Source organism: Bombus flavifrons, chromosome 5, assembly GCF_040668555.2.
Source record: "Bombus flavifrons isolate JBK064 chromosome 5, iyBomFlav1_principal, whole genome shotgun sequence".
Lineage (NCBI taxonomy): Eukaryota > Metazoa > Arthropoda > Insecta > Hymenoptera > Apidae > Bombus > Bombus flavifrons.
Window position 1 is genome coordinate 11,506,869 of NC_138446.1, and position 25,655 is coordinate 11,532,523.

A 25,655-nucleotide genomic window follows, 5' to 3' on the forward strand; every position below is an offset into this window, starting at 1 on the left:
GGCATAATACGTAAAATAAACGTTTATAGATACATGTATAAATATGTAAACGTATATAGTTAAAGTACCGCTGTGGAAAAAGAAAAGATAGGTTCGAACAAAGTCGAACAGTTTCAAAAATGGCGACCAAGATTCGTGGTAGCTATTCATGGTCAGCAGTAACGAAACCATTATTAGCAATATCACAAGGATCATTCGATAAAAATGATATCTTGGAATTGGCAAAAAGCATTGTTATACGGTAAGACTCGTAACGTTTTTAAATTAAAACGATTTAGGTACAAGAAATTATTTTGATTATAATCCCCGGAGTGAGAGAGAGAAAGAGAGAGAGCGAGAGTGAGAGGGTCGTATGTTTCCAATGACAACCCTGAAAAATATTTTATTTTTTTAGTTATTAATTTTAATCGTTTATTCATATAGTTTTATTTATCTTTGTTATAATTTTTAGCGAATATGACTTCCTCTGTAAAGGAGAGCTGTATGATACCTTTTATACATCTGTGGCAATTCTTGCAGCAGATTATTTCTGTAGTTGCATCAATACATGTAAGTTTTGAATCTTTGTTTTGTCTTTGTAAGGGACAGTTTTCTAACGAATTGTATATATTTCTTGACTAATTCTTTGTGGTTTTTCAGTTTCCAAAAGTCAAATATCTATAGTTTGTCAAGCATGTAGAGTTTTGCTTCTTCGTCTCATGGATAAATTATCTCATCATCAAGTTCAGTTAGGAAATGGGACACCTACTGTCTTAAGTACAAAACAACTACTGCTTCCAATTCTTGCACTTTGTACTGGACAATCTTTACTTTCATCTACCGAAGAAGCAGCCTTGATTGCTATGATAAAAAATTCTGACATACCACATGACATTAAATCGCAGTTATCCCCAGAAGCTGAGAAGGATACTTCTCAATCATCTAAAGATTCTGAACGAATACAATGCGATTTATCTGGCAGTATTCTAGAACAATTGACTATGCCATTACAAGGTTCTACAATATCAATGCCTGTTGTTGTTGAAAATTCTAATGAGAGTGCAACGAAAACTACGAATGACAGTGTTGTTAATGATGTTCATTCAGACATAAAGGTATCTTCTATGAGTCAGTTTATATGTAACATATACATATATCTGTGATTAATGACAAAGGTAATATATTCATTCTAAAAATTTAATTTTTATTTTGCAGACAACATTTGTTACAAGTAACATAAATATTCTTCGAAATATGGATGTAGGAGACACGCTGTTAGATATGTGTTTAAATCTTCCCCACTTGTCATGTTATACTCGCAAATATCAAGCATATTTACATAAAAAAAGTTTCACTTTACCTGTGAATGCCTCTGACGCACATGCTATACGTCATAATTTACATTCTGTGTCGAACGATATTAATATCGTTCACAATGTAATATCTCTGTCTTTCTTAGAACCATTAACTCCAAGTAAACTAGAAAAATTATCGTTACTGACCATGTCTTGTTTATATTGCTCGATTGTATACGCGACTGCTTCAAGTATTGTCGGAATAACGAATGCTGTGTCACCGAAGTGTAGTACAAATACCTCTGCTGGAACGCAAACCGCTTCAAGTATTAAAACTGCAGAAGAGGAATATGACACTCTTGCGATTACCGTTGTTGAAAAAAGCCTCGAAATATTTGGTTTAGTCTCAAACGTAATTAAAAACAGCACACGCGCCGGAGGTCATGTAAGAAATTATTTTCACTCAATGCAAAAATTGGTTTGTTCATGTAACAGTGCAAATAACTTGATTATTTGTAATAGATTCTGCAAAATCATCTATTAATCGGAGTATGGTTGTTGGTGGCTGGTTTACAAGCTCAACTTACAGTGAGTGGTTTAAGTGCGACGGATAAGGGGAAAGAGGAAAAGGGTAAATCACCTAGCAAAGTACGTGATGGAACAATTCGCGTCAATCTTATGAAAATGTAAGATATTGAACTTTAATACTTTCTACTACTTTAATGATTGATTAAAATCGAAAAGTAATTAAAAATTCTTGTATTTCAGACAACAAGGTTTTGGAGTACTTTCAGTCGCTTTAGCTTCTCATGCGCTTACGTTAATGAGTGCTCTATTAGAAGATGTTTCGATCGAAGCAATTGCCGATTCTTCTACTCCGCCAGAACCCGCTCCATTGGATATACTTTCCACTGCTACCGCTCTTCAAAGGGCGGTTACTTTTCTACAAGCTGTACCACTTAATCATCTATTATTTTACTTAGCCACTATAAGTTACAGAAGGGTCAGTCTGTAGTAATAACGCACATCTACTTGTTTTTGGTTAATACAGTATTTTTATTAACGCCTGCTCAATCAATTTATGTTGTAGGCGTGTACCTTGAAGAGAATACAAAAACATCCATTTGAAGGCGATGCTTTAAGTCAATCTGATTCTACTACTTACTATGAAGATTTACTAAGTTGTTCAGATAATTCTACTGATGAAGGTAAAAAAATATTTATTGTGCAATACACAAAATCGAAATTATATTACTTTTTTTTCTTAATCATAACGAAAATAAATAAAAAAGGAAAAGAAAAACGAATTATACTTTTGGCAATATCTTTATGTATTTAAATGTAGAGTTGTTCATTATAAAAAGAACCTAAATATTTTTCTATTCTATTATTTGACTACATTATTAAGAGATATAAAATAATAGTCAATAAATTTCATATATATATATATAATATAATACAATATATTAAGAGAAAAATTATATATATAAAGTGTGCATTTGCCATGTGTATATTTCATGTGATACATATTTTAAGTACATAATTTCAAAGTTGTTGCTTTTATAATTTTATCATTTACATAAGCAGATGATTAACGGTGTAAATGCGTCTTCTCGCTATACAGAAAAAACTGTTATGTCGATAGAGGAGGACAGCGAACCTATTTTGGGCTTATGGTTTGAGGAAACAATTGCCCCATCTGATGGATCACCGGCGAATGGTACAAAAGAACCCAACAATGAAACCAACGCTGAACGAACTGTAACTACTATTGTTCCTGATAATCGTGAACCTCATGGAGTAAGTGAATTCATTTTTCATTTTGCAAAAATCAGTAAGAGATATTAGAGTAATTAGTTTCATTCTCAATTACAGTATATATCATTGGCTACTAAAATTTTTCAATTCATGAATCAACATTTGATTGGCAATAGAAGCTCATACGTTCGCGAATATGTGGTAAATGGCTTAGTTGAACAACAGATGGTTATATTAGCGGCAATAATTAGAGATTTAGATCATGAGACTGCTAGGACAGAGACTGGTAGGTATTTATGTATTTGTTTAATAATCATACAGTGTTTACACATTCATATGATTAGTACTGCTACAAAGCATGCATTCCATTTTAGGCACTATATCGGTATTCTACGGTGCCACACTGGGTGCTATGTATTCCGAATTTTCTCAAGCTTTGAGTCTTTACACGCATAATTTACTTGTTCAAAATACGTTAAGCGAAAGTTTACAAAACACCCTTCTCCAGCATTTAGGTGTAAATCCATGGTCTGGGACAGAAAGTACAACTCCATGTACTTGGCCCCTTCAAGTCTATCCGAGAACATTAAGTGTGTTGGCACAGGTGTGGTTTTATTACATATCGGGTGTATGATTTCATGTAATCTTATAACTTTCACTAATTATAGGCATTGTCAATGATAGGTTCTTTTACTAAAACCTCGAGCGGAGAAAGAAGCGGCTTGTATAAGCATATGGCATCGTTTGATTACAACTATAGTAGAAAACGTATGCAATCCACCCTCTACATTTGAAGCAGAAAACGAAGGTAAGAAGGAACGATACATGTTTTTATACACGTATAATATATAAGCAATAATAAGCATATACACAGGTAACATTACTCAAACCCAATCTATATGGTGTTCTGTATTTTGTTTGTTTCTGTTTTGTTTTCTTAATCGAATAGAGATATCTTTCTTTCTTTTTACTGAAACACGTTTTATTAATACAATTAAATCATAAGCTTTTTTACATTTTGCCTGGCAGAACATATAACATTTTTTATATCAATATTTGCAGATTTGAATGTGGAACACGCTCAACTAGTTCTGATTTTATTTCACTCTCTTAATTTCATGCAAAAGAAATCGGTACTACTTGTAACTGGTAGCGGTGCTGTGCGTTGTAGCGAAGCTGTTAAAACTCCAATGAAAGATTCTCAGTTACTGCATTTGTCACGATTATTGTTACTACTTGAATACATGATGAAACATCTTTATGATGCTCCACCCGCATTACTTGAACAAGTAAGTAAACTTATTCTGGTGATTTGAATATTATTACTGTCAAAAGCATTTAGTATTATTTCCCGTTTTTCATAATTCTCATCTCATTCTTCATTTTCATTTTCATATTATATATTTTCATTTATATCATTGTGTTCTTTAACGGGGTTACAAAGAGTACACGTTATTAATATTGCGTTAGATAACGTGAATGCGTAAAATGCGAAAATAATGACGTGTTTGTTATATATGTGCAAAACGCGACAAGATACCAGGGCCACCAAATTGAAAGATACATTTGAGTGGTAGTAAAAATCTTGTACATTTTCATCATGAGCTAAGTATGAGATGTTCATATATGAATTTATTAATAATTTATAAATTGTACGATTAACACATAGGTTCGATGGAATCTATTTTCTGCGACGAGTTTAGTTTGTGATGCAAAAGATGGTAATAAACAAACGGCTCGTATTTTTACACCATGGACAGTAATTGAAGACAATTATCGTAAAATTGGTAATCAAGATGAATTCTCAATGAAGCCTCGGTTTTACAATCTTTCAACTACAGATTTCAATAATCAGGATACACCAAAATTGGATGGGGTGGTTGGTATATTATGGTTTATTGATAAATTGCTACAAAACAATTCTTCGTTAAGTTTCCAATTCTATTTATAATATAATTTTTAATTGTATATTATATAGGCTTGTAATTTTATACTGGGTGCACCAGATAAAATGAAATATCCTCTTTTGGTTGATGCATTAATAGATATTTTGAACGTACTGAATCAAGCTGATATGCAAAAGAGGACTAGTAGTGATGGTAAAGATAAATCGCCCACTTTCATAGGATTATGTGCGATTCGTTATTGTTTTTCCATATGTTGGCGGTAAGTAATACACGATATATTTTTTCAAGGGAATGTCATACTCAAACTTACTAATAGTTAACAATTGTTAACAGATTATTGCTAATGTTACCACCATCTACTCTATATATGGATAAACTGGCTCTTGGTGAGGAAATTCCTGCTGGACCAATGTTATTATATTCTTTAATTTGGGGACCTAGAGCCGCGTGCAAAACTTTTACCAGTTGGATGAATGTAATGTTTGATTTTAATCATATTTTATTATAAAATCTCTAATTTTATTATAATAATCATAAATTAAGATTAAGTCGATTAAGTGAAATTGCTATGTTATCGGAATATTTGATTAAATTTATAAAATTGTCGTTATTTCTACTAACAGGATTGTCTAATCAGACAAGGAATGTATGCACAATATGCGAGAAATCTTTTGAAAACGGTATCATCTACTGTAAACTCCCTCAAATATGATGTTACAGTAGCAAAAAATTGCATTACGGCATTGAAACCAGAAACTAACTATAACAATAAAATAATACCGAAAAATGCATTACCTAAACTTAGCTCATTGTGTATTTTGGCTGCAGTTATTGGCAAATTACAAATTCTTTTTTACGAAAGTCTATCGAAGAGTCAAAACGAAACTATCGAGAGTTCGAAGTAAGTTAAAGTGATTATATTCTCTGACGATACACCTGTTGAACCTATATTTGTTACACCTTTTTCTTTATTTAATTTCAAGTATTATTGGCCCGTCTTAAACTCAAATTTATTCTTTGTACAGAAACACACAAAGTTCAGAATCCGGAACTACAAATGCAAATAAAATGATGATCAGTATACTACCACATGTTCTTTCATTAACAGAATCGATCCTATACTCGTGTCGATCAAATATATTGCACGAGATGCTCGAATCTTTCGAAGTAGATGGTAAATACGGTTCTCGAGATTATTCTATACTTGACGATATCATTGCAATGGCAAGTGCAAATTGGTCAACTGAAGCATCCTTGATCTCGTTTTTACCAAATTCTGTAAAATCTGTCATAGATAAATGGAAATCTATCAGTGTTGTCCATATTCCTTGGAACACTTACACGAATGACGTTATACCAGCGGAAAGTTACATTCTGGCTACTGTGTGTCAACATATCAGCTCACTTTCTGAATATCCGACGTTTTCTATTAATCCGTCTTTGAAAAAGTTGTTGCGCAATTTAGTTACATTTATAGTAGAATATGTAACTCCTACAACAGCACCAGAAAACACGGACGTGCATAATCAAGCATTGGATATTCTTATTGCACTATCTATGGATGCTCGCACAGATTATCTTCAAGATATGACTAACAAGGCTTTGACAAAACTGCTAGGTGATAGCGATAGTGAAGCACGACAACTACGAGAACATCTTTTTGTATTGCACCGTACATATAATTTGATAATCGAATATACGAATGACACCCAAGATCCCGTCAATATTACCGTTAATGAAAAAATCATGAAACGATGTATTAAATATTGGGAACAACTATTAGAAAAACCGGTCGGATGCAAAGCATTAGATTTATTCTTTGCACCAAACACCAATCGATCTCTTGTTTCTGTATTATTATGTATAACATCTTCACAATCTTCACAACAATTTGCCACCCACGTTTTAAGATTTTTCAACACATTGTTCAAAACAGCTGAGAAAGGCAGTGACGGGTCATTAGAACGTCTTTGTGGATCCGTATCGAATTTAGCTCATGTAGAGCCAGAAAAATTGCAAATATGGTTGAAACAAATTATTTTAGGAGCAACGAGTATTTCTCCAAATGCATCGTTGACAAACGTACAAACACCAACGATGGTAACTACAAATGCGTTGGTTGCCGTTGCTAATACAACCGAAGATGCCCCGAAATCGGACGAGGTTGCTAATGTACCGAATAATGAACAAGATCGATGGTTAATTTCGCTATCAAACGATTCAGCTAGCAATAACCAATCGACAAGTATCACTGATGATCAACAACAGCAACAACAACAGCTTCAACAGCAACATTCGATGCATGAAAATAGTCGGCTTTTACGTGCGCTTACAAATTATATAGTTAAAGAGAAAAGCAGCGTCGATGAAGGTGTACCTGTTACGATTCTTCGAGCCCTCATACCATTAGCTTATCACATTCTTTCTCCAACGATTGAGGGCAACGGATTCTCCGATTTAATGAACGTTATGTCCACATTAGCCGACGCTGGTTCCGAGAAAGGACACACTTTACTATTTAAAGCCGCAATCGAATGGATTGAACTTTGCAAGGAACAATTGATGAATAAAGATCTTCAAAGTTTGGATAAACCGTTACCATTCGTCGAAGCTGGCTGTTGTATACTGAATTATGTAGCAGATGTAGTAAGTGCGATTTGTCCTCAATTAATGCAATCACAAGATCGAGCAACTAGTCCACCATGGGAAGGTGCTACTCCAGTTAATGATGTGAATGATAGCGATTGGATAGACGATATTCCACACGAAGATGAAGATAGTGCGGCTGACGATTCTGATGACGACAGTCTTTGTAACAAGTTATGTACGTTCACCATTACGCTAAAGGAGTTCATGAATCAACATTGGTATCATTGTCATACCTGCAACATGGTAAACGGAGTTGGAGTCTGCACAGTATGTGCTCGCGTTTGTCATCGCGGACATGATGTTACCTATGCGAAATATGGAAATTTCTTTTGTGACTGTGGTGCAAAAAATGACGGTTTTTGTCAAGCTTTAACTAAACGAAGTCCTCAATCATCTGAACATCAGACTAACACAACTGCTGTCGGTTCTGGAAATATAGCTGCATCGACCAGCATTTCGACCGGCGTTGCTAGTACAAGTTACGGGAATACGCTTGGTACGTCTGTTGAGAATCGAGATCTATTCCTCACAAGCAGTTTACGACGAAGAACTTCGAGCCCTTTATATTTGTCTGACAAACAAGAGAGACAAGGACGCGACAAACAGAGACATGCGTATTTGGCTAAACAATTAGGTAATTATTTTCGCTTGTACTCATTTTTTGTTCGATTGGAGAATTCTTTTATTTGCTTTGAATTCTCATTAACCTGGTTGTTATCTCATTGAATAGAAACATCGAAGGATTGGATACAAGGTTGTCTTTGGAAAAGTGGTTTGGTATCGTCGTTGGTAGATCTGACACGTGCTTTACTACCGGCAGTAGATGCATCGTGTAGAAAAAACTCAGCAATTGGTTGTCATGCACGCGCTCAAATGGCACTTAAACAATTGCACACGGTGGATAAAAAGTTTGAATATACCGATCAGTTAATGGTATGTGCGTTCGTTTGTGGCAATGGCAAAGGATTCATTGTCTATAACGGTGGAGTTAACAAAATTACATTATTGTGTGATGTTAATTTCAGCTTCCCACATTGGGATCCCAAGAAGGAGCATTTGAAAATGTTCGAATGAATTACTCGGGAGAACAAGGACAAACTATTAGACAATTGTTATCTGCACATATGATACGTCGCGTTGCAATGTGTTGTCTATCGTCTCCACATGGTAAAAGACAACATTTGGGTGAGTGATTTTGTGTCCATGTCTTCGCATTTTATTTTGATCTTTCATGTATCGCTTGATGATGTATGTATTGATTAATTTATTTTACTATAATTCGTGTATAACATACATATTCTTTTCTTTTCTATAGCGGTCTCACATGAGAAAGGAAAAATAACAGTGTTACAATTAGGCGCATTGTTGAAACAACCTGATTCGTCGAAGAGAAAATTAACATTAACGAGACTTGCTTCTGCTCCGGTACCCTTTACCGTATTATCTGTAACTGGAAACCAATGGAATGAAGATTTCTTAGCAGTCTGTGGTTTTAAAGATTGTCACGTATTAACTTTTAATACTTCTGGAACCGTGTCAGATCATTTAGTTCTGTATCCTCAATTGGAAACTGGCAATTTTATTATAAAAGCAATTTGGCTACCTGGATCTCAAACTCAACTTGCTCTGGTCACCGTAGACTTCGTAAAGATTTACGATCTTGGAAAAGACGCTCTTTGTCCTCAATATTATTTTTTAGTGCCCACCGGAAAGATAAGAGATTGTACATTTATGCATGCGGAGGATGGTGTATTTTATTTGTTGATAATATCTTCGGCTGGTTATATTTATGGTCAAGCGATGGATGAGGTAAGCTCAGCAAAGTACGGACCTTTCTATGTAACGAATACTCTCGACGTGTATCATCCAGAAATAAGAGATAATGGTCAAGTTGGCGGTGGAGGTGTGTCGATTTATTATTCGCATGCTTTACAATTACTCTTCTTCAGTTATGCATGTGGTAAAAGTTTCATAGCACCTCTTAAATACATGGAAACTGATGTAACAACTGTTTTTCAAATTAATCTTACTGGTAACAAAAGTTCGAATGGGAACAAATCAAACAACAATCAACCACAACCATTATGTCAATGGAGTGAAGTACCCAATCATCCTGGATTGATCTGCTCAATTTTAGAGACGAGTAATAATCCTGTAATATTAATGATTAAACCTGATACAATAATGATTCAAGAAATTAAAGCTATTCCTGCTAAGGCTAAAATAATGGACATGGTTGTCATAAGACATCCGAGTTCAAACGCCGAGCATCGCACGACTTTAATTCTATTATGTGAAGACGGAAGTTTGAGAATTTATATGGCTGGAATGGAACAAACTGGCTATTGGATGTCTCCTACTGTTCAACCAGTAGGTACGATGACCACGGTTAAGCCGGCTCGAAAAAAGAAAACCATCAAAACGGGAAAACCAACAGGATCCGTCACTTTTCCTATTGACTTTTTCGAACATTGCCAAGTGATGAATGATGTGGAATTCGGTGGTAATGACTTGCTACAAATTTACAACGTTGCCCAAATTAAACATAGGCTCAATACAACTGGAATGTATGTTGTTTCTACAAAAGCAATGGGATTCATTGTTGAAGTTACTAATAATGACGCTGTTTTGGTTATGACGGGAATTCGAGTATTACTTGGAAATCAAGACGTTCAAAGAGCACCAGTTTACATCGAGGTAAATCTAATTCGATCTTCAACTTTACTCAATGCTTCATTTATATATATATATATATATATATATATATATATAAAATACTCTGTTTACAGGTGTTTGGTAGAAGTATTCGTACAACTTTAAGTAGAAGCCGTTGGTTTGACATACCTTTAACTCGAGAGGAAAGTCTTCAGGCTGATAAAAAATTAACTATTACATTTGGACCGTCTCAAGATCCTGAAGGTGTCATTATGGTGGATTGTATTAAGATGTATGTAAAAAACCTGTGACGACAAAGTATTGTCATGATAAATGATTAATTTTCATTCGTCACTTGTTTCTTGTTTTTTCTCTTTCTCGACTTTATTAATGTTTTTACATTTAGATACGGTAAGACGAAAGACGCATTTGGCTGGCCTGAAGAAATAGAAGATGTTCCGACAGGTCAATCAACATCTGCACCAGTCACCACGATAAATAGTGAGACAGATAGTGCCTTATCTGCACCTACATCTTTGTCCTCCGTTGATAGGTATCTATACAATAATAATTAAAAATATATACATATATATACAATTTCTATTTTAATGTACATACATCTGTTAATTATGTACAATGAAATCTTTTATCGTTGCATAATGCTTTAGCACAGCAAAGGACAATTCCCTTGATATTGATAGGTAAGGAAAACTTGAAGCAATTAATCATTTATGGATTAATTAAAGTAAGAAAAACTTTCGAATTAGATATATATATATATATATATATATATATATATATATATATATATATATATATAAAATTTCATGTAAAATACACTATATACTATATAGAATATTACAGAAAACTTCCTATGAAGAATGATATTATTTGAAGTATATTAATTTTAGGATGATCGCAGGTATGTTAGAAGTTTTGGAATTATCTTTCAATGTACCCTCTAATGACGAGAACAAGTTACCACTGAAAGCAACAACTATCGAGGTAGCATCGCAACTGCTCATATTACCGACTCCCCCACCTGTACAAATGCATACAACCGCGCTTTTAGCCGCTTTGCATTCATCCAAACAAGCATATCATCTTCACAAGGTGAGTTTCACTAAATATAAATATCTTTTTTATTATTATTATTGCTGTCATTGTGATTGTTACTATTATTTAGGATCATGTATTGCTATCACATGTATTGGAATCGTTGAAATCTATGAGAGAACTTGAGGATACTCGTGACATAGATGCAGAAAACTTTTATAGGCTGGTACTTATAGTTCGGAGTATATCCATATCACGACCACAAAATCTTGCCAAGTTTACCGATCAATACACAAACAAACCAATAGATGAAACCAATGGTAAAATTATTATCACTGATTAAGAGAAAGCTACTGAGTCCATTTGTGCAATAATTAATAAATGTTACATTTTGCTTCTGGATTTAGTACCAATTTTTGAAAACGATCGACAAAGTATTAGCCAGTCTCGTAAAAGTGCGGATGAAAGTCAACAACATTTAGTAGTACAGCTTATGGAAATGCTGTGGTCTTTGCATATGGCTTACCCAAAAAATATGGCCCTTGCACCGGTTGTAGTTCCAGGATTAACTCATGCCGAAGGAACGATTCATGCGATTGTCGAAATAATACATGCATTTACGACATGTGATGTGGAAAAGAATATTCCCTTAGCTGCTAAATTATATTTACAATTATTACTATCATCTGATACGACCATCAGTTTCACTGTTAAACAGGCAATAATCCGCGTACTTCGACCAAGGTACAAAAGAAGAAGAGTTTATATACCAAGTCCCCCAAATTGTAGCACACCAGGTAAAGGAAATAGCGAGATGTCATATGTGTAAATATAAATAGTTTTGATCATTATTCTAATTAAGTACTTGATATGTACATACAGGAACGGCTGCGGATACAGAAGAAAAGCCAACAACATCATCTGTGCCATCTCATCGAGAATTGCCAACAACCACACCAACAGCGTCGACAACAGATCGAGAAACAGAACAACATTTAGATATAGAATCAATAGGGTCGTCAGTGGTTGATCCCTTAGCAGTTATGTTAGTAGCAGATAATAATCAAGATTCATCTACTTCTGCAACTAGTGCGGTATCCACTACTACAAGTAGAAACTCAGCTGGTGGCACTAGTGGTGCTGGTACCAGTAGCAGTAGTAGTAGTGGACCGATAGCAAGGGGGGCGGTAAATCCTTTGGAAACGTTGCTCGGTTCGGGAAGTTTCCCACAGATATTAGACGTACCACCAGATACCGACGACGAAACCATGGTGGAATTGGCAATCGCACTTAGTTTACAAGATCATGAAAGTGGAAATGCTGATTTGCAAGTATTACAACAAGGATTCCAACAAAGTCTTTCGAACTTACAAGGGTTGGAAAATCTTCAAAACTTAAATGGACCAGCATTGGAAAGTTTGCAAGCATTAGCAGCGCAAGGTTTGGTTCAAGTTCAAAATACAAATTCGGTAAGAATTGAAATTTCAAGTGAATATGTTTAAGAAAAAAAGGAAAAAAGAATTTCAGTGGAATTTCAGTCAAATCTAATTTTTTACCAGTGAACTTTCTTCCCTTCCCAGGGTCAAGAAGGTGGAGGTCACTACTCAGACACGACTGCTTCTGCTGGAGGCTCAGATGACGAGGGATCAACTGCAGCTACAGATGGCAGTACGCTGCGTACATCTCCGGCAGAACAAGTGAGTTACTATACGGTTTTCTCAACCATCGACAGCAAGTTGAGGCTGTGTTTGTCGTGTTTACTTTCAATGCTGTTTACTCTCGTAGCTGTTTGTTTATTGGTAATGAGCAATACAAAGAAGAAGAGAAACAGTGAGAGAGGGCGGAGGGAGGGAGATTATTTTATCGTAGATGGTAGTGTAATGTTTGGGATATATTTTATGTTAGGGTGGTAGTGGTGGTAGCAAGGGTAGCGAGAGCGGTGGAAGCGAGAGCGGAGGAAGTGCTGTAGACAGCATGACGGGGGAGCATAATGTATCGGGAAGGAGCTCCGCGTACGGAGACAATGGTCCCGATTCTATACCTCCGATTGGAGGAATTGGAGTCAACCAAGCACCACGTTCCGAAACTAATTCCGTGGGTGTCCCCGCGGCTTTCACCGTAAGTGCTTCCGTCACTGCGTTCGTCGTTGGCGTTACTGTTTTTCATCGTTACTCTGTATTCAGTATATTATGACTATGATTATGTGGTGAACAACAAATACTTGTTTCTGATCTTTTCCCAAGTGTCGCCTGCGTTTCATTCATCTTGTTCGTCCATTCGCCCCTCCCCAATATACATTCGTCCGTTCGTTTGTTCGTGCAACTTTTTTTTTAACGGTAGACTCTCGATATGACAGACGCGTTTGTATTTAAAGTTGGTTCACTTTCAGTTTCAATTCCAGTTCCAGTCTCAGTGTTAGTTTCAATTTCGATATTAGTTTTAGTTTCAGTTTTAGTATTTAGTTCTCCAACACACACCTTCGTACTCGCGCATCGCGTCTCGAAACACCCTTTACAGGTTGTATTTTTCAATTACTGTTATATCTACATTAAGATATGGTATGTTCAAAACGAAAGTCTACCGTAGGTAATTCGCATTCTCCCTCTTTTCTTCTTTCCTCTCATTATATTGATGCTCTTTACTGCTCTGTAACAGAAATTAGCTATGGATGAATTGCCGTTATACAATAGAATTACTTTTTGTGACAGGTCACTGAGCAAGAAGAAGGTACAGAACAAGAACACGTCACGGAACAAGAAAATGACACAAGCTGCGAAACTACTGCAAAACTGCATACAATACGATTATTATTGCTCGATAAGCTTATGCGGTTCGTCCCAAATTTAACGAACGTATCTGGTGTTTTGACTGTTCCATTTATGCAGGTTTGCTTACTTTTCTGCATATTTTGGCCAAATCCTTTGATATGTATAATTTCTTTATTAAAATTAATGCAAGATATTTTTTAGGTTTTATTAATGTTAACTGCCGATTTAGACGGGCAAGAAGAGAAAGATAAAACTTGTGTTGAAAGACTACTTCGAATATTGGTAACAGAATTAGAAATGGATAAACCGGATACAAATAACATATGGCAGCGTACTAACAAGCGAGAAGTTCATTTGGTTATTATGCGGTTACTAAGTGAGTGATTTAATGATGAAAGCACATTGATCTGTTTATCTTTAATCATAACATAAATTAAAAATTTGTTTATCTATTACAGGCGTTTTAATGTCTCGTTCGAAACATACTGCTAAAACACAAGCAGAAAGTTCAAATTTTATTTCTCAAATGGCAGCCTCGATACTCAGCAAAGCTGGAGTAATTGATTATTGTTCGACGTTACTAAAAGCATTATTAGAATACTGGAAAACGTATGTCATCAATAAACATCTATATGGAAATATATGACATAATGAACACATCCAGCATGTACTGATCTATATGCGTCTTTTCCTTCTTCTATAGAACATCAACCGAAGAAAGCGATACTATACTTGGCGGTCAATTGCTTAAAGAACATCTTACAACCTCACTACCTGACATGTCACCGCTCTTTTTGCGACAGCATGTTAAGGGACATGCTGGTGATATATTTGAACCTTATCCGCAATTATTAACTGAAATGGTGTTACGATTACCCTATCAAGTATACAAATATGCTGAAAGCAATTCAACACAGTCAGCTTTTGAACAACCCTGGTATTTTTATCTCTGCGAATATATGATGTCTTATCAAGCACCACTCGTTAGAAGACAAGTACGCAAATTACTACTCTTTATTTGTGGTAATAAAGAGAAGTACAGACAATTGCGTGACTTGCATGCTCTAATCTCGCATATTCAGGTAAGTTGACTTTGCTGTTGGGATTTTTATTATATTATATGTGTGAGTTACTCATGCGGTACTACGTTGCACTTATCACACTTTTTAGTCAGTCCAACAATGCTGCACTGCTGGTGGATTCGATCCTCTTCAATCGCGTCCACATTCCATCAATTTACCATATGACTCATTAGTAGATTTAATCGAACACCTGAAATGCTGTGTTGAAATTGCCACAAGTCGCACAGGAAATTGGCAGCGATTCTGTTTAAAACAGAATACAGTACTCTCTTATTTGCTTACTGTATCAACGTTGTTGGATGAAGGTGTTAGTCCTACAGTGTTGCAACTTTTGCAGTGTGCTATATGTTCAAGCAATAAATCGAAAGAAACGAAAGATACTAAAACGAAAGTAAGCGATGATATCATGTCTAGTCTCATTTTTTAAAAAAGAATTATTATAGAAAAGGAAATAAGTTGTTCTTTTGCTTTGCTAGGAACCGAAATCTGGGACTGTAGTAACTTCAAAAGAAAGGCGAGAACGAGAAAAATCAGAAGATTCGGATACGGAAGCTAAATTCGAGGAAGCTCAATGCTTGGCATTAGTCGAACAAATTCAGAAGCAAGTTTCTCCAAACCTGTTGACGAAATTTATTCAAACATTTTTACTCGAAACGAACAATACAAATGTTCGTTGGCAAGCACATTCTTTGATACTGGCTATTTATAAGTAAGCAAATTTAAATTTTTTATGTAACCTTCACATTCTTTGATTTTCTTTTCTTTCCTATTTGTTCTTTCTTTTTTCTTCCATTTTTCTTCTTTGTTTTTCTAAATCTAATTATATTTCAATTGTACACTATGCAGAAATTCTGGTCCAGCAGATCAAGAAGTTCTACTAGACTTACTGTGGCGTTTATGGCCTTTGTTACCAGCTTATGGTCGGAAAGCGGCACAATTCGTCGATTTGCTTGGTTACTTTTCCCTAAAAACTCAGCATGCAAGTAAAAAGATGCACACGTATATGGAGCAGGCAGTTTCAGTGCTACGCGCACAGAATCAGTTACTCGCACGTCACCCGAATGCGAATCTGTATGCGAATCTTGCTCAATTTGTCGAATTGGATGGATATTATTTGGAAAGTGAGCCTTGTTTGGTATGCAATAATCCCGAGGTATCAATGTCAACAATCAAGCTTTCCTCGATTAAAGTTGACTCGAAATTCACCACAACCACACAGATTGTAAAACTAGTCGGTAGTTATACGATAAGTCGCATAACTCTTCGCATAGGCGACCTGAAGAGAACAAAAATGGTGCGTACTATTAACATATATTATAACAATAGATCGGTTCAAGCGGTAGTCGAGCTGAAAAATAAACCCGCCATGTGGCATAAAGCTAAAAAGATAACGCTGGCTCAAGGACAAACAGAAATCAAAATGGAATTCCCGTTACCAATTGTTGCCTGCAATTTGATGATCGAATATGCAGATTTTTACGAGGATATACAGGCGTCTTCGGAGACCTTACAGTGTCCACGATGTTCCGCAAACGTGCCTGCGAATCCCGGTGTTTGCGGTAATTGCGGAGAAAATGTATTCCAATGTCACAAGTGCAGAGCTATCAACTATGATGAGAAGGACCCGTTTTTATGCCATGCTTGTGGTTTCTGTAAATACGCCAAGTTCGATTATACGCTTACTGGAAGGCCCTGTTGCGCAGTTGATCCTATCGAAAGCGATGATGATCGAAAAAAAACGGTAGCGACGATTAACACTTTGCTCGAGAAGGCTGACAGAGTGTACAAAACTCTGATTTCAAACAAGCCAACGTTAGAAATGTTATTGATTAAAATATCAGAGCATCGATTGGACCGTGGTTTAGTGGAAGAAGGTGCAGCTGCGGCAGCGACGGCAGCCGCTATCCAAGTATCAAGTGGCGGTACTCAAGTAAACAGAGCCATACAATTGCTTGCTCAAAGATACTGTGGCGAATGTAAAACTTCTTTCGAAGAATTGAGTAAAATTATACAAAGAGTTTTGGCTTGCCGACGAGAACTTGTAGCATATGATCGTCAACAGCGAGACCAAATTATTGCTGGTTGCTCGTCGAGTAATGATACAACATCGACGACGACGAGTAGCAATGCAGGCAAAGAAGAATCTTTGGCAACAATGACAACAACGACAGCAACAACAGCGACGACGATGATGACCGTTCCCCAATCGGCAACAATAACGGCATCAACGATACCACATCAACAGTTACCTGCTGTCGGATGCGTGAATCCGCAAACGGTAGGTCGTTGTTATGGATGTGCGACCGCAGCTACGGAACATTGTCTGACTCTGTTACGTGCTCTTGCTACTAATCAGGTAGCTAAAGAGGTTCTATGTAGACAAGGATTAATACAGGAGCTAGTCGAGCATAATTTACGCAAAGGTACCGTGCAAATGCAGGAAGAAGTTCGACAATTGTTGTGTCTAGTTACCAGAGACAATGCGCAATCTACTAAAGAACTTTGCTCTTTGTTGACTGGTCGAATCACTCTGACGCTTCGTGGTCGCGTTATTACATCGGATCTATCGTTGGCTGTACGTCACGAAATGGCGCTACTAGCAGCTTTGATTCAGAAAGAGGACACCTGTTGGGAACAGAAACTGCGTTGCGTGATGCAATTATTCTTGATGGCGTGTAAAGAATCGAAAAGTCCAGTCGTGATGGAAAGCATTATTTTACCGTGTTTAAAGATATTGCAAGGATTGGTAAAACCAGAGCAACCGGTAGTCTCAAAGAAAGCTAAAGACAGGGGTGTGGAGTCGTTAGCAACCGTTCAACCAACTGAGGGTATTACCATCGACGTAAACAAATGGTTGGATGGTGACCCAAAGCACTCATATTCCGAATGGATTCGTCGTATGCCTGCCGCGAGGAAAATGGAACAACAATCTTCGAGCAAACCATTGAAGAAGGAAGAGATTCGAGCGCTCTATTTAATGGAAAAATACGGACATAGATGGCATAATCGGTACTTAAGAGGTGCGCAAGGTATCCAACCGCTAAAATTGGCTGATGGAGCCTGGTTAAAGGAGGTCTTGTTTAATCCAAGTTCGCGACTGGCGCGACAAGTTGCTTGTAACATGATAGAAAGCCTCTGTCAAGGAACGGAACGGAAGAAAGAAGTGCTCGTATTGCTTACGTGTTATTTAGAGGAATTACGTACGGCCGGTGAGAGTAGTACAGAATTTCTGACATTGTACCAAAGTTTAATTAGACAGCCACCATGGAAGCAGTTCTTAGCAGTACGAGGAGTTATGACTTTACTCGCGGATTTATTAACGAGGGAAATCGAGGAGCTCCATCGATTGGAAGAGACGACGTTGACCAGTGATTTGGCACAAGGTTATTCATTGAAAATGCTTACCGAACTGATGGCAACATTCCTCGAACAAGAGAATATTAAACAACAATATAAAAGCCGTTTGGTAGGTGCTGTGCTCAATGGTTATCTTTCTCTAAGAAGATTGGTCGTTCAGCGAACAAGATTAATCGACGACACACAGAAAAAGTTGTTGGAGCTCCTTGAAGAGATGACCACTGGAACCGAAGAAGAGACAAAAGCTTTCATGGCAATCTGCGTAGAAACGGTGCAAAAGTATAGCGTCGAGGATGTGCGTACACCGGTATTCATCTTTGAAAGGCTTTGTTCCATCATTTACCCAGAGGAAAATGATGTTGGAGAATTTTATCTGACACTAGAAAAAGATTCGCAGCAAGAAGATTTTCTTCAAGGTAGAATGTTAGGAAATCCTTATAGTAGTTTAGAACCTGGCTTAGGACCACTTATGCGGGACGTGAAGAATAAAATTTGCCTAGATTGCGAATTGATCGCTCTCTTGGAGGATGATAATGGAATGGAGCTTTTAGTTAACAATAAAATAATCAGTCTTGATTTGCCTGTAAAGGAGGTCTACAAGAAGATCTGGGTACCAGAAGGCGGAGAATGCGATGCTATGCGCGTGGTATACCGAATGCGAGGATTGCTTGGAGACGCGACTGAAGAGTTTGTTGAAAGTTTAAATGCAAACAGCGAACAAGAGGTAAACAACGAAGAAGTCTATAAAATGGCGAACGTTTTAGCGGATTGCGGCGGTCTTCAAGTAATGGTAAACCGATTAGCGGCAATACAAAATGTAAATCGAGCTCGACCATTACTTCAGGTCCTTCTTAAACTGTTCCGACTCTCAGTCAAGGTGAAAAAAAATCAAGAAGTTTTAAGTAAATTGGGAGCAGTGATGGTGTTCTTGGACGTTCTACAACGTTGTCTTGCAACCGAATCGGAGAACTGGCAGGCGAAAATTACCGAACAGCTGTTGGAAATCATAGAAACGATCTTAACGCATGCATCATTATCTACGCTCGAAGCTTTTTCACGGACATCCAGTGGTCCGGAGCACATAAAAGCGCTTCTTTCTTGCGCTCAATCGACCGCGGTCAGGCAAAGCAATGTATTACCACAGCTCGCACGTGTATTAGCCGCTCTGACATATGGAAATCGTGAGAAAATGGCCCTCCTCTGCGATTATTTCAAACCCGTGTTAGACTTTTACGAATTTGATCACGAACATACACCAGAGGATGAACAAAAGCTCGAGCTATTTTGCATTCTAACTCAAGCTATCGAACGAAACGCAATTGGGAACACTCTAAAAGATTACATCATAAGCATGGGGATTGTAAAAGATGCTTTCGAATATATAACCGTGCGGGCTCCTTGCCTTAAGCCTACACTATTACGAACGGACAGCGATGAATTAAAGGATTATATATCAAAACCGGCACTCAAATATATCTTACGATTCTTAACTGGCCTAGCAACCGATCATGAACCAACACAGTTGGCAGTGTCACAGTTTACTATTAGTATAATACACAGATTGGAACAAGTATCTTCAGATGAACATGTCGGATCTCTAGCAGAGAATTTATTGGAAGCGTTATGCACGAACAAACGCGTTGCCGAATTAATCGAAAAGGCCCGGCAGCATACGCGTAGCGAGAAGAAACGTCTGGCAATGGCGATGAGAGAAAGACAGTTGGGTGCGTTAGGTATGCAAACTAACGACAAAGGTCAAGTGGTGGCTAGCGGAGCAATCCTTCAACAGATGGAAGACTTAGGTGATGAAACGGGATTGGTTTGCGTAATCTGTCGTGAAGGATACAAATTCAAGCCAAACATGGTAAGGATGAAATTTCGCGAGAGACTAAGAGATCTCGAAAGAGCTACGTTTCTCTCTTATTAGCAAGTATCAACTAAGGATTAATTAAGATTTTATAATTATTTTCGAGTTTCCTATTGATACTTACATACACTCGTAGCTATTCGTTATTATTTACTTAATTTTCAGGTTTTGGCTATTTACACCTTCTCGAAACGTTGCAACGTTGAGGAATTTGAAACGAAACAAAGGAAAACAGTAGGATATACCACCGTTACACATTTCAATGTTGTCCATGTAGACTGTCATATGTCTGCGGTAAGACTTGCACGCGGCAGGGATGAGTGGGAGAGTGCAGCGTTGCAAAATGCGAATACCAAGTGCAATGGACTTTTACCACTATGGGGTCCTCAAGTATTGGAATCTGCTTTCGCTAGTTGTTTAGCAAGACATAATACTTACCTGCAAGAGTGTACCAGCCATCGCGATATATCTTATCCATCCACTGTTCATGATTTAAAATTGCTACTGTTGCGATTCGCTCAAGAGAAGAGTTTTCATGAAGATAGTGGTGGAGGCGGTCCACAATCGAACATGCACTTGATCCCTTATTTAATTCACACAGCACTTTACGTAATCAACACGTACGTCGAATAGCAGTTTTATTTTTTAATTTTACTTTCTATTTCTTCTTGCATGTGCTACATTTATTATTCATTAACATTTAAATCTCATGAATCATATATTTTTCTAGTACGCTAGCAGATACTCGGGCAGACAAAACGTTAGTTGGATATTTAGAAACGCTGCCAGGTTCTAGTTGGCTTGAAAGTTGTTACGAAGCAGAAGGACCATTTTACCAATGCACGATGTCTCTTTTGCTTCATACACCAGCTCGTTGGAAAACATACAGAATTGCTCATCTAAACAGATTAATTGTTCTTGCCCATCAGCGATATGTTTCACCATCGAGTCCAACAAAAACTATTGTCGACGTTACCGTTAAGCATTACGCGGTATATAAAAGCGCCTTAATCTTCTTTGGTCTAGTCGATTGTATTTATGCCAATTTCTTCAAGGTACATTCTTCTTCTTTATTCAGTCTACATCTCCTTATTGATTATATAAAGTTTTGAATAATCCTTTATTTAATCTTATCATCTTTTATTCATTTTATCGCAGAAAGTTAACGTATTGTCCGATAATCAGTGGCCATCAGTCTTGGCTGAATATATTAGACATAATGACGAAGCCATGTTAAAAGCCTCGGAACGTGTGTTAGCTACGTACCGCGATGAACTGTTACCTTGCACATCTTTCGAAGAATTTTGTGATGTTGTAGGTAAGTAAAAAAAGAAATGACATAAAGCCAAATGATAGAGGAGTTTCTGACCGTGTTTTATTTTCTGTAAGAAAAATTGCATTTTTCTATTAAAAAAAATTATAGTTTGTTGCTTTCTTTCATTTTTACTTAGTATTAATCAATATATCATGTCTATCATACCCAATGTATCTTATGTTTCGAACGATACTTGATTGTCACTGTATAGACGAAAACAAATGTATTAAATACAAATAATTTTTTTGTTATTTGTTTTAGGTTTATTGGACGAAATAACGGATCCTACGTATATAAGTGATATTTTGAAGAAACTCGGTTAAAAAAAATTGAAAGAATACTATGCTGTTGAAAAGAAATGCGCTCTTTTACATAAAAGTATAACGACTTTCTTCGAACTCTCGAGATTCATCTTATTTTCAATTTTACTTTCTTTGCTCATACACATATGCGTGCACGCGCGCGCCTCTACACAAACACACTATTATACATCTTACCAAGTTCCTTTCATTATCTTGATCATTAATAAATGGAAATAATTCCAATTAATATACTCGCTCTGTAAATTGCGAGTTACTCGTTTGCTTTTTCGATAGACAAAAATCCAGTCAGTGTATCGCGTGTTGTAATTCAATTCCACAATTGTACGTTTAAAAAAAAAAATATGCTTTAATAAAATAAGAAATATCGTATTATAATTTATACTTCGGTGTAGTAACATTTATTTATGCTGCATCCTGATTTGCTTATAAAGAGGTACAAACTGCACATTTCATCTCAGGTACGAAAAAATACATATTTATATTTTTTTCTTTTCGTCACTTTCTTTACATAAACATATTTTCGTTACAAGGATATCTTTATAATTTTTTTTTCATTCTTTTCCCTCTTTAGAATATTTAAAGAGGTTACATATAACCGTTGCATTCTGTTCAAAATATTATACACATTGCTTTATTTTCTAGTGTCATATAAATAGAAAGGAGTACATATTCGCTTTACAAGTAAATTACATAGTTACAAACGTAAAGCTATCGGTTATACATAACGTCGAAATGATAAGAAAATTGTTCACTGAACACTGTTTACTCTTGGATTTGTTTCTTAACCGATGCATAACAATTTAGATTTATTGCGCTCATTCAATTATAATGGTAATCTTAGTATCTAATTGTATAAAACCAGGTTCTGCTTTCTACAATTACCCGAAAGATAGACACGAATTATCTATTAAAATTATTAATTTCATTATGATTGAAAATTGAGTAAATGTAAAAATTTTAAAAAGTAAAGAAAAGAAAGATCGAATAAGATGTTTTTAAAAGATACAAACGCTCTTTGTAGAATTTTTAATAAAATCGTGAGTAACATGCATATTCTATGTGTCACTTTTCCATAATTTGATAGTTTTATCGTTTTCAAGGGCGGCTGAAGCTATAATATTATCGGTCGGGTGACACGTAGTACATAGCACAACATCTAAAAATAAACAGAAGAATTGATTAGTATATTATATATGAGGCCAATATTTCACCATAATGATATGAATCGAATCATCTCTATAATATAATCTATTATACCTGTGTGTCCTTGCAATTTTTGAACAATCTCTTTCGTCTGCAAATTCCAAATGTATACCATATTGTCTTCTGAACCCGAAACAATCCACTGATGAATCAAAAAAATCAAAAATATAAAAATAAGTTAAACGACGTTGATTTAATCATACCGAACGAATGCATTATATACACGAACGTAATATAACCTACCTTTCCTCCTGTAACTGAAAAATTTGCGAAGATGCAATATTTTTCATTTTTATGACCTGTATACGTTTTCAAACATTTTCCTTTGCTATAGTCCCAAAGCTTTAACGTATTGTCTAGTGTTGCTGCCAAAATATATTTTCCATTTGGTGAAAACTTTACAAAAGATACGGGAGGGTTATCATCGTCGATTAAAGTCTTCAAACACTGGCCAGATGCGGTGTCCCAAATTCGACTACATAACAATCATATCAATTGGTGTTATTCATATTTATTTATTTATTCTCTAACAAGCAGGTATTGACATTCAAAAAAAAAATATGCACACTTACCATAATCCGTCGTAACTACTAGATACAATTAATGATCCGTCCCTATTAAAATGAACTGCACTTACAGGATCCGAATGAGCCGGTAAAGTTTTCAAGCATTTTCCAGTTCTAACATCCCATATCCGAACACTTTCATCAAACTAATAATATTTATTATGTTAATATTGTATATATACTTACAGTGCAAGTCTTTGTCCATATAAACATACAAGCTATTTTTAATAAAGTTCAGAAATATTGTATAAAATACCATTTAACATCAACTACTTTTTTGTTTTGAATGCTCTTATTTAATTCAAGTATTATCATAAATTTTTCTCCAATACATATTGAAACAAATTCTTTTTTATTCCATGTTAATTTAAGTATATATTATGACATGTTTCATTCTTGCATTATCATTGTGCACTAAGCTTATGTACATAATTCAGAGACTTGCACGTTATTCTTAAAAAAAAATCTCACATAAATGAATTTTTATACTGAAATACTTACAGAACCAGAAACTATTAAATTTGACTGTGGATTAAAATTGCAACAGAAAACATAATTACTATGGCCTTTTAAAGTTTTTAAGCACTTTCCCTGAAAATAAAAAGAACTATACATAACTAAGTTATTTACAATAAATATCTTACATTTATGTTAAAGTTCTAGACTTCATACAAATCTAAATTCATTTTAAATATAATTTCTTAAAGTAAAAGTAGTCAACTTACAGAACTCAATTCCCATATTTTCAAAGTTTTATCATCAGAAGCAGATACTAATAGTCTACTATCGCTAGACCATGCAACATCTGAAATACCAAGCTTATGGCCGGATATTGTTTTCTCAAATTTGCCATCATAGGAACCCCATATTTTAATTAATTTATCTGCAGCTACAAGCAAAAAATTAATTTTGTTTAGATAAACTTAGCAATTACAAAATTGATATTAGATTAGAAACATTTTTATTTACAAGAACTTGCAAGCCATTCTCCATTAGGACTGAATTTTACAGAAGAGACTGCTTTGGTATGGCCTGCCAAGGTATACTTCAGGGTATAATTCGGTTTCTACAAAAATCAACAAGCACACAGGAATTTTAACCATATTATTCACAAATAAAACAAGAGGAGAAATATTAATAAAAGTGGTTAGAAAGAGAGAGAAAGAGAGAGCAGAAATATTAGAGCACAAATTATTGAGTTTGCTCACCAACGTTGAGCTACTTTTAGTGCCACTGGCTGGAGTAGTTGCAGTATTATTGACAGACGTTTGATGCCCTGGTGATGGTCCAAGTGGCACCATTTTTCGACAAGTTTTGGAGAATATACTAACTTATGAGATAAAAATTGGAGTATATATATATAAACAAAGAACAGGATAAATTATATGGATAAACTCAAAATTTTTAGCACATTTATTACTCAATCCTCACATAAAAATCCAGAAGAAAATGCTTCCTCAATATTAAAGGAATAAATCTTTTCAAATTCCTTTATTTAATATAGCTATCAAAAACTGCATTTTGGATTCATGCCATATCCAAAATCGTTTAATAATGATACCTTTACATTTTCTTTTAAATCACTAATGCACATGTGATCACGATGTAATTTCTTATTGTTGACTATCACTATCTACCAAGTGTCGAATCGTAAAATTGTCTCTTATTCGTAAAACTTTTCAATTTCCGTTTGTATTTCTTTATATAATTCTTTTCACTTTTAGTCTTCGTATTTATATCTTTTCATTTATACCTTCGTAAATAAAAACATTTGTTCATTCATGAAAAACTTTCTAATATACATACGCGTCCATAATATACATGACAAAAATGAAAAACAATAAGATTGTTGCCTACTCTCTATTTCTTAACACC

General features: G+C 35.7%; 2 protein-coding genes across 5 annotated transcripts; one reads left to right on the forward strand and one right to left on the reverse strand.

Annotated features, from left to right (window-relative positions):
* The first annotated feature begins 107 nt into the window (after nt 1–107).
* Nucleotides 108–22,392, forward strand: poe (E3 ubiquitin-protein ligase-like protein poe). 4 transcript variants are annotated; one of them, XM_069113110.1, is made up of 40 exons: nt 108–241; nt 452–549; nt 640–1,094; nt 1,195–1,719; nt 1,797–1,960; nt 2,043–2,277; nt 2,365–2,482; nt 2,899–3,074; nt 3,150–3,318; nt 3,407–3,636; nt 3,717–3,840; nt 4,095–4,321; nt 4,702–4,911; nt 5,011–5,198; nt 5,273–5,414; nt 5,563–5,840; nt 5,965–8,222; nt 8,319–8,521; nt 8,614–8,773; nt 8,904–10,285; nt 10,378–10,535; nt 10,650–10,796; nt 10,912–10,944; nt 11,155–11,356; nt 11,430–11,619; nt 11,707–12,096; nt 12,182–12,768; nt 12,880–12,996; nt 13,205–13,417; nt 14,008–14,184; nt 14,269–14,443; nt 14,526–14,676; nt 14,771–15,149; nt 15,238–15,540; nt 15,626–15,858; nt 15,996–20,370; nt 20,539–20,993; nt 21,104–21,428; nt 21,532–21,691; nt 21,950–22,392. In XM_069113110.1, the coding sequence occupies exons 1-40, from the start codon at nt 120–122 to the stop codon at nt 22,009–22,011; spliced, it is 16,296 nt and encodes a 5,431-aa protein (XP_068969211.1). In that variant the 5' UTR covers nt 108–119; the 3' UTR covers nt 22,012–22,392. The 4 variants fall into 4 exon arrangements, with proteins under 4 accessions (XP_068969211.1, XP_068969212.1, XP_068969215.1 ...); XM_069113111.1 differs by having other exon boundaries at nt 2,920–3,074; XM_069113114.1 differs by lacking the exon at nt 13,205–13,417.
* Nucleotides 22,393–22,614: 222 nt separating this feature from the next.
* wds (WD repeat-containing protein wds) lies at nt 22,615–25,652 on the reverse strand. Its single transcript, XM_069113137.1, has 9 exons — nt 25,638–25,652; nt 24,989–25,533; nt 24,750–24,846; nt 24,506–24,669; nt 24,282–24,371; nt 23,787–23,926; nt 23,458–23,689; nt 23,269–23,356; nt 22,615–23,167 (listed from the first exon to the last, which is right to left on the reverse strand). The coding sequence occupies exons 2-9, from the start codon at nt 25,079–25,081 to the stop codon at nt 23,067–23,069; spliced, it is 1,005 nt and encodes a 334-aa protein (XP_068969238.1). The 5' UTR covers nt 25,082–25,533; nt 25,638–25,652; the 3' UTR covers nt 22,615–23,066.
* Between the last annotated feature and the right edge of the window lie 3 nt (nt 25,653–25,655).

What these genes read in the sequence shown, in the direction of transcription:
- wds (XM_069113137.1), bottom strand. Translation starts at nt 25,081, where the DNA reads ATGGTGCCACTTGGACCATCACCAGGGCATCAAACGTCTGTCAATAAT. An exon ending in AGTAGTTACGACGGATTATG is followed by an intron (nt 23,690 to 23,786) that starts GTAAGTGTGCAT and finishes ATTGTTATGTAG; the next exon opens with TCGAATTTGGGACACCGCAT. An exon ending in AAAATTGCAAGGACACACAG is followed by an intron (nt 23,168 to 23,268) that starts GTATAATAGATT and finishes GTTTATTTTTAG; the next exon opens with ATGTTGTGCTATGTACTACG.
- poe (XM_069113110.1), top strand. Translation starts at nt 120, where the DNA reads ATGGCGACCAAGATTCGTGGTAGCTATTCATGGTCAGCAGTAACGAAA. An exon ending in TCTTTGTCCTCCGTTGATAG is followed by an intron (nt 10,797 to 10,911) that starts GTATCTATACAA and finishes ATAATGCTTTAG; the next exon opens with CACAGCAAAGGACAATTCCC. An exon ending in TTTATGCCAATTTCTTCAAG is followed by an intron (nt 21,429 to 21,531) that starts GTACATTCTTCT and finishes ATTTTATCGCAG; the next exon opens with AAAGTTAACGTATTGTCCGA.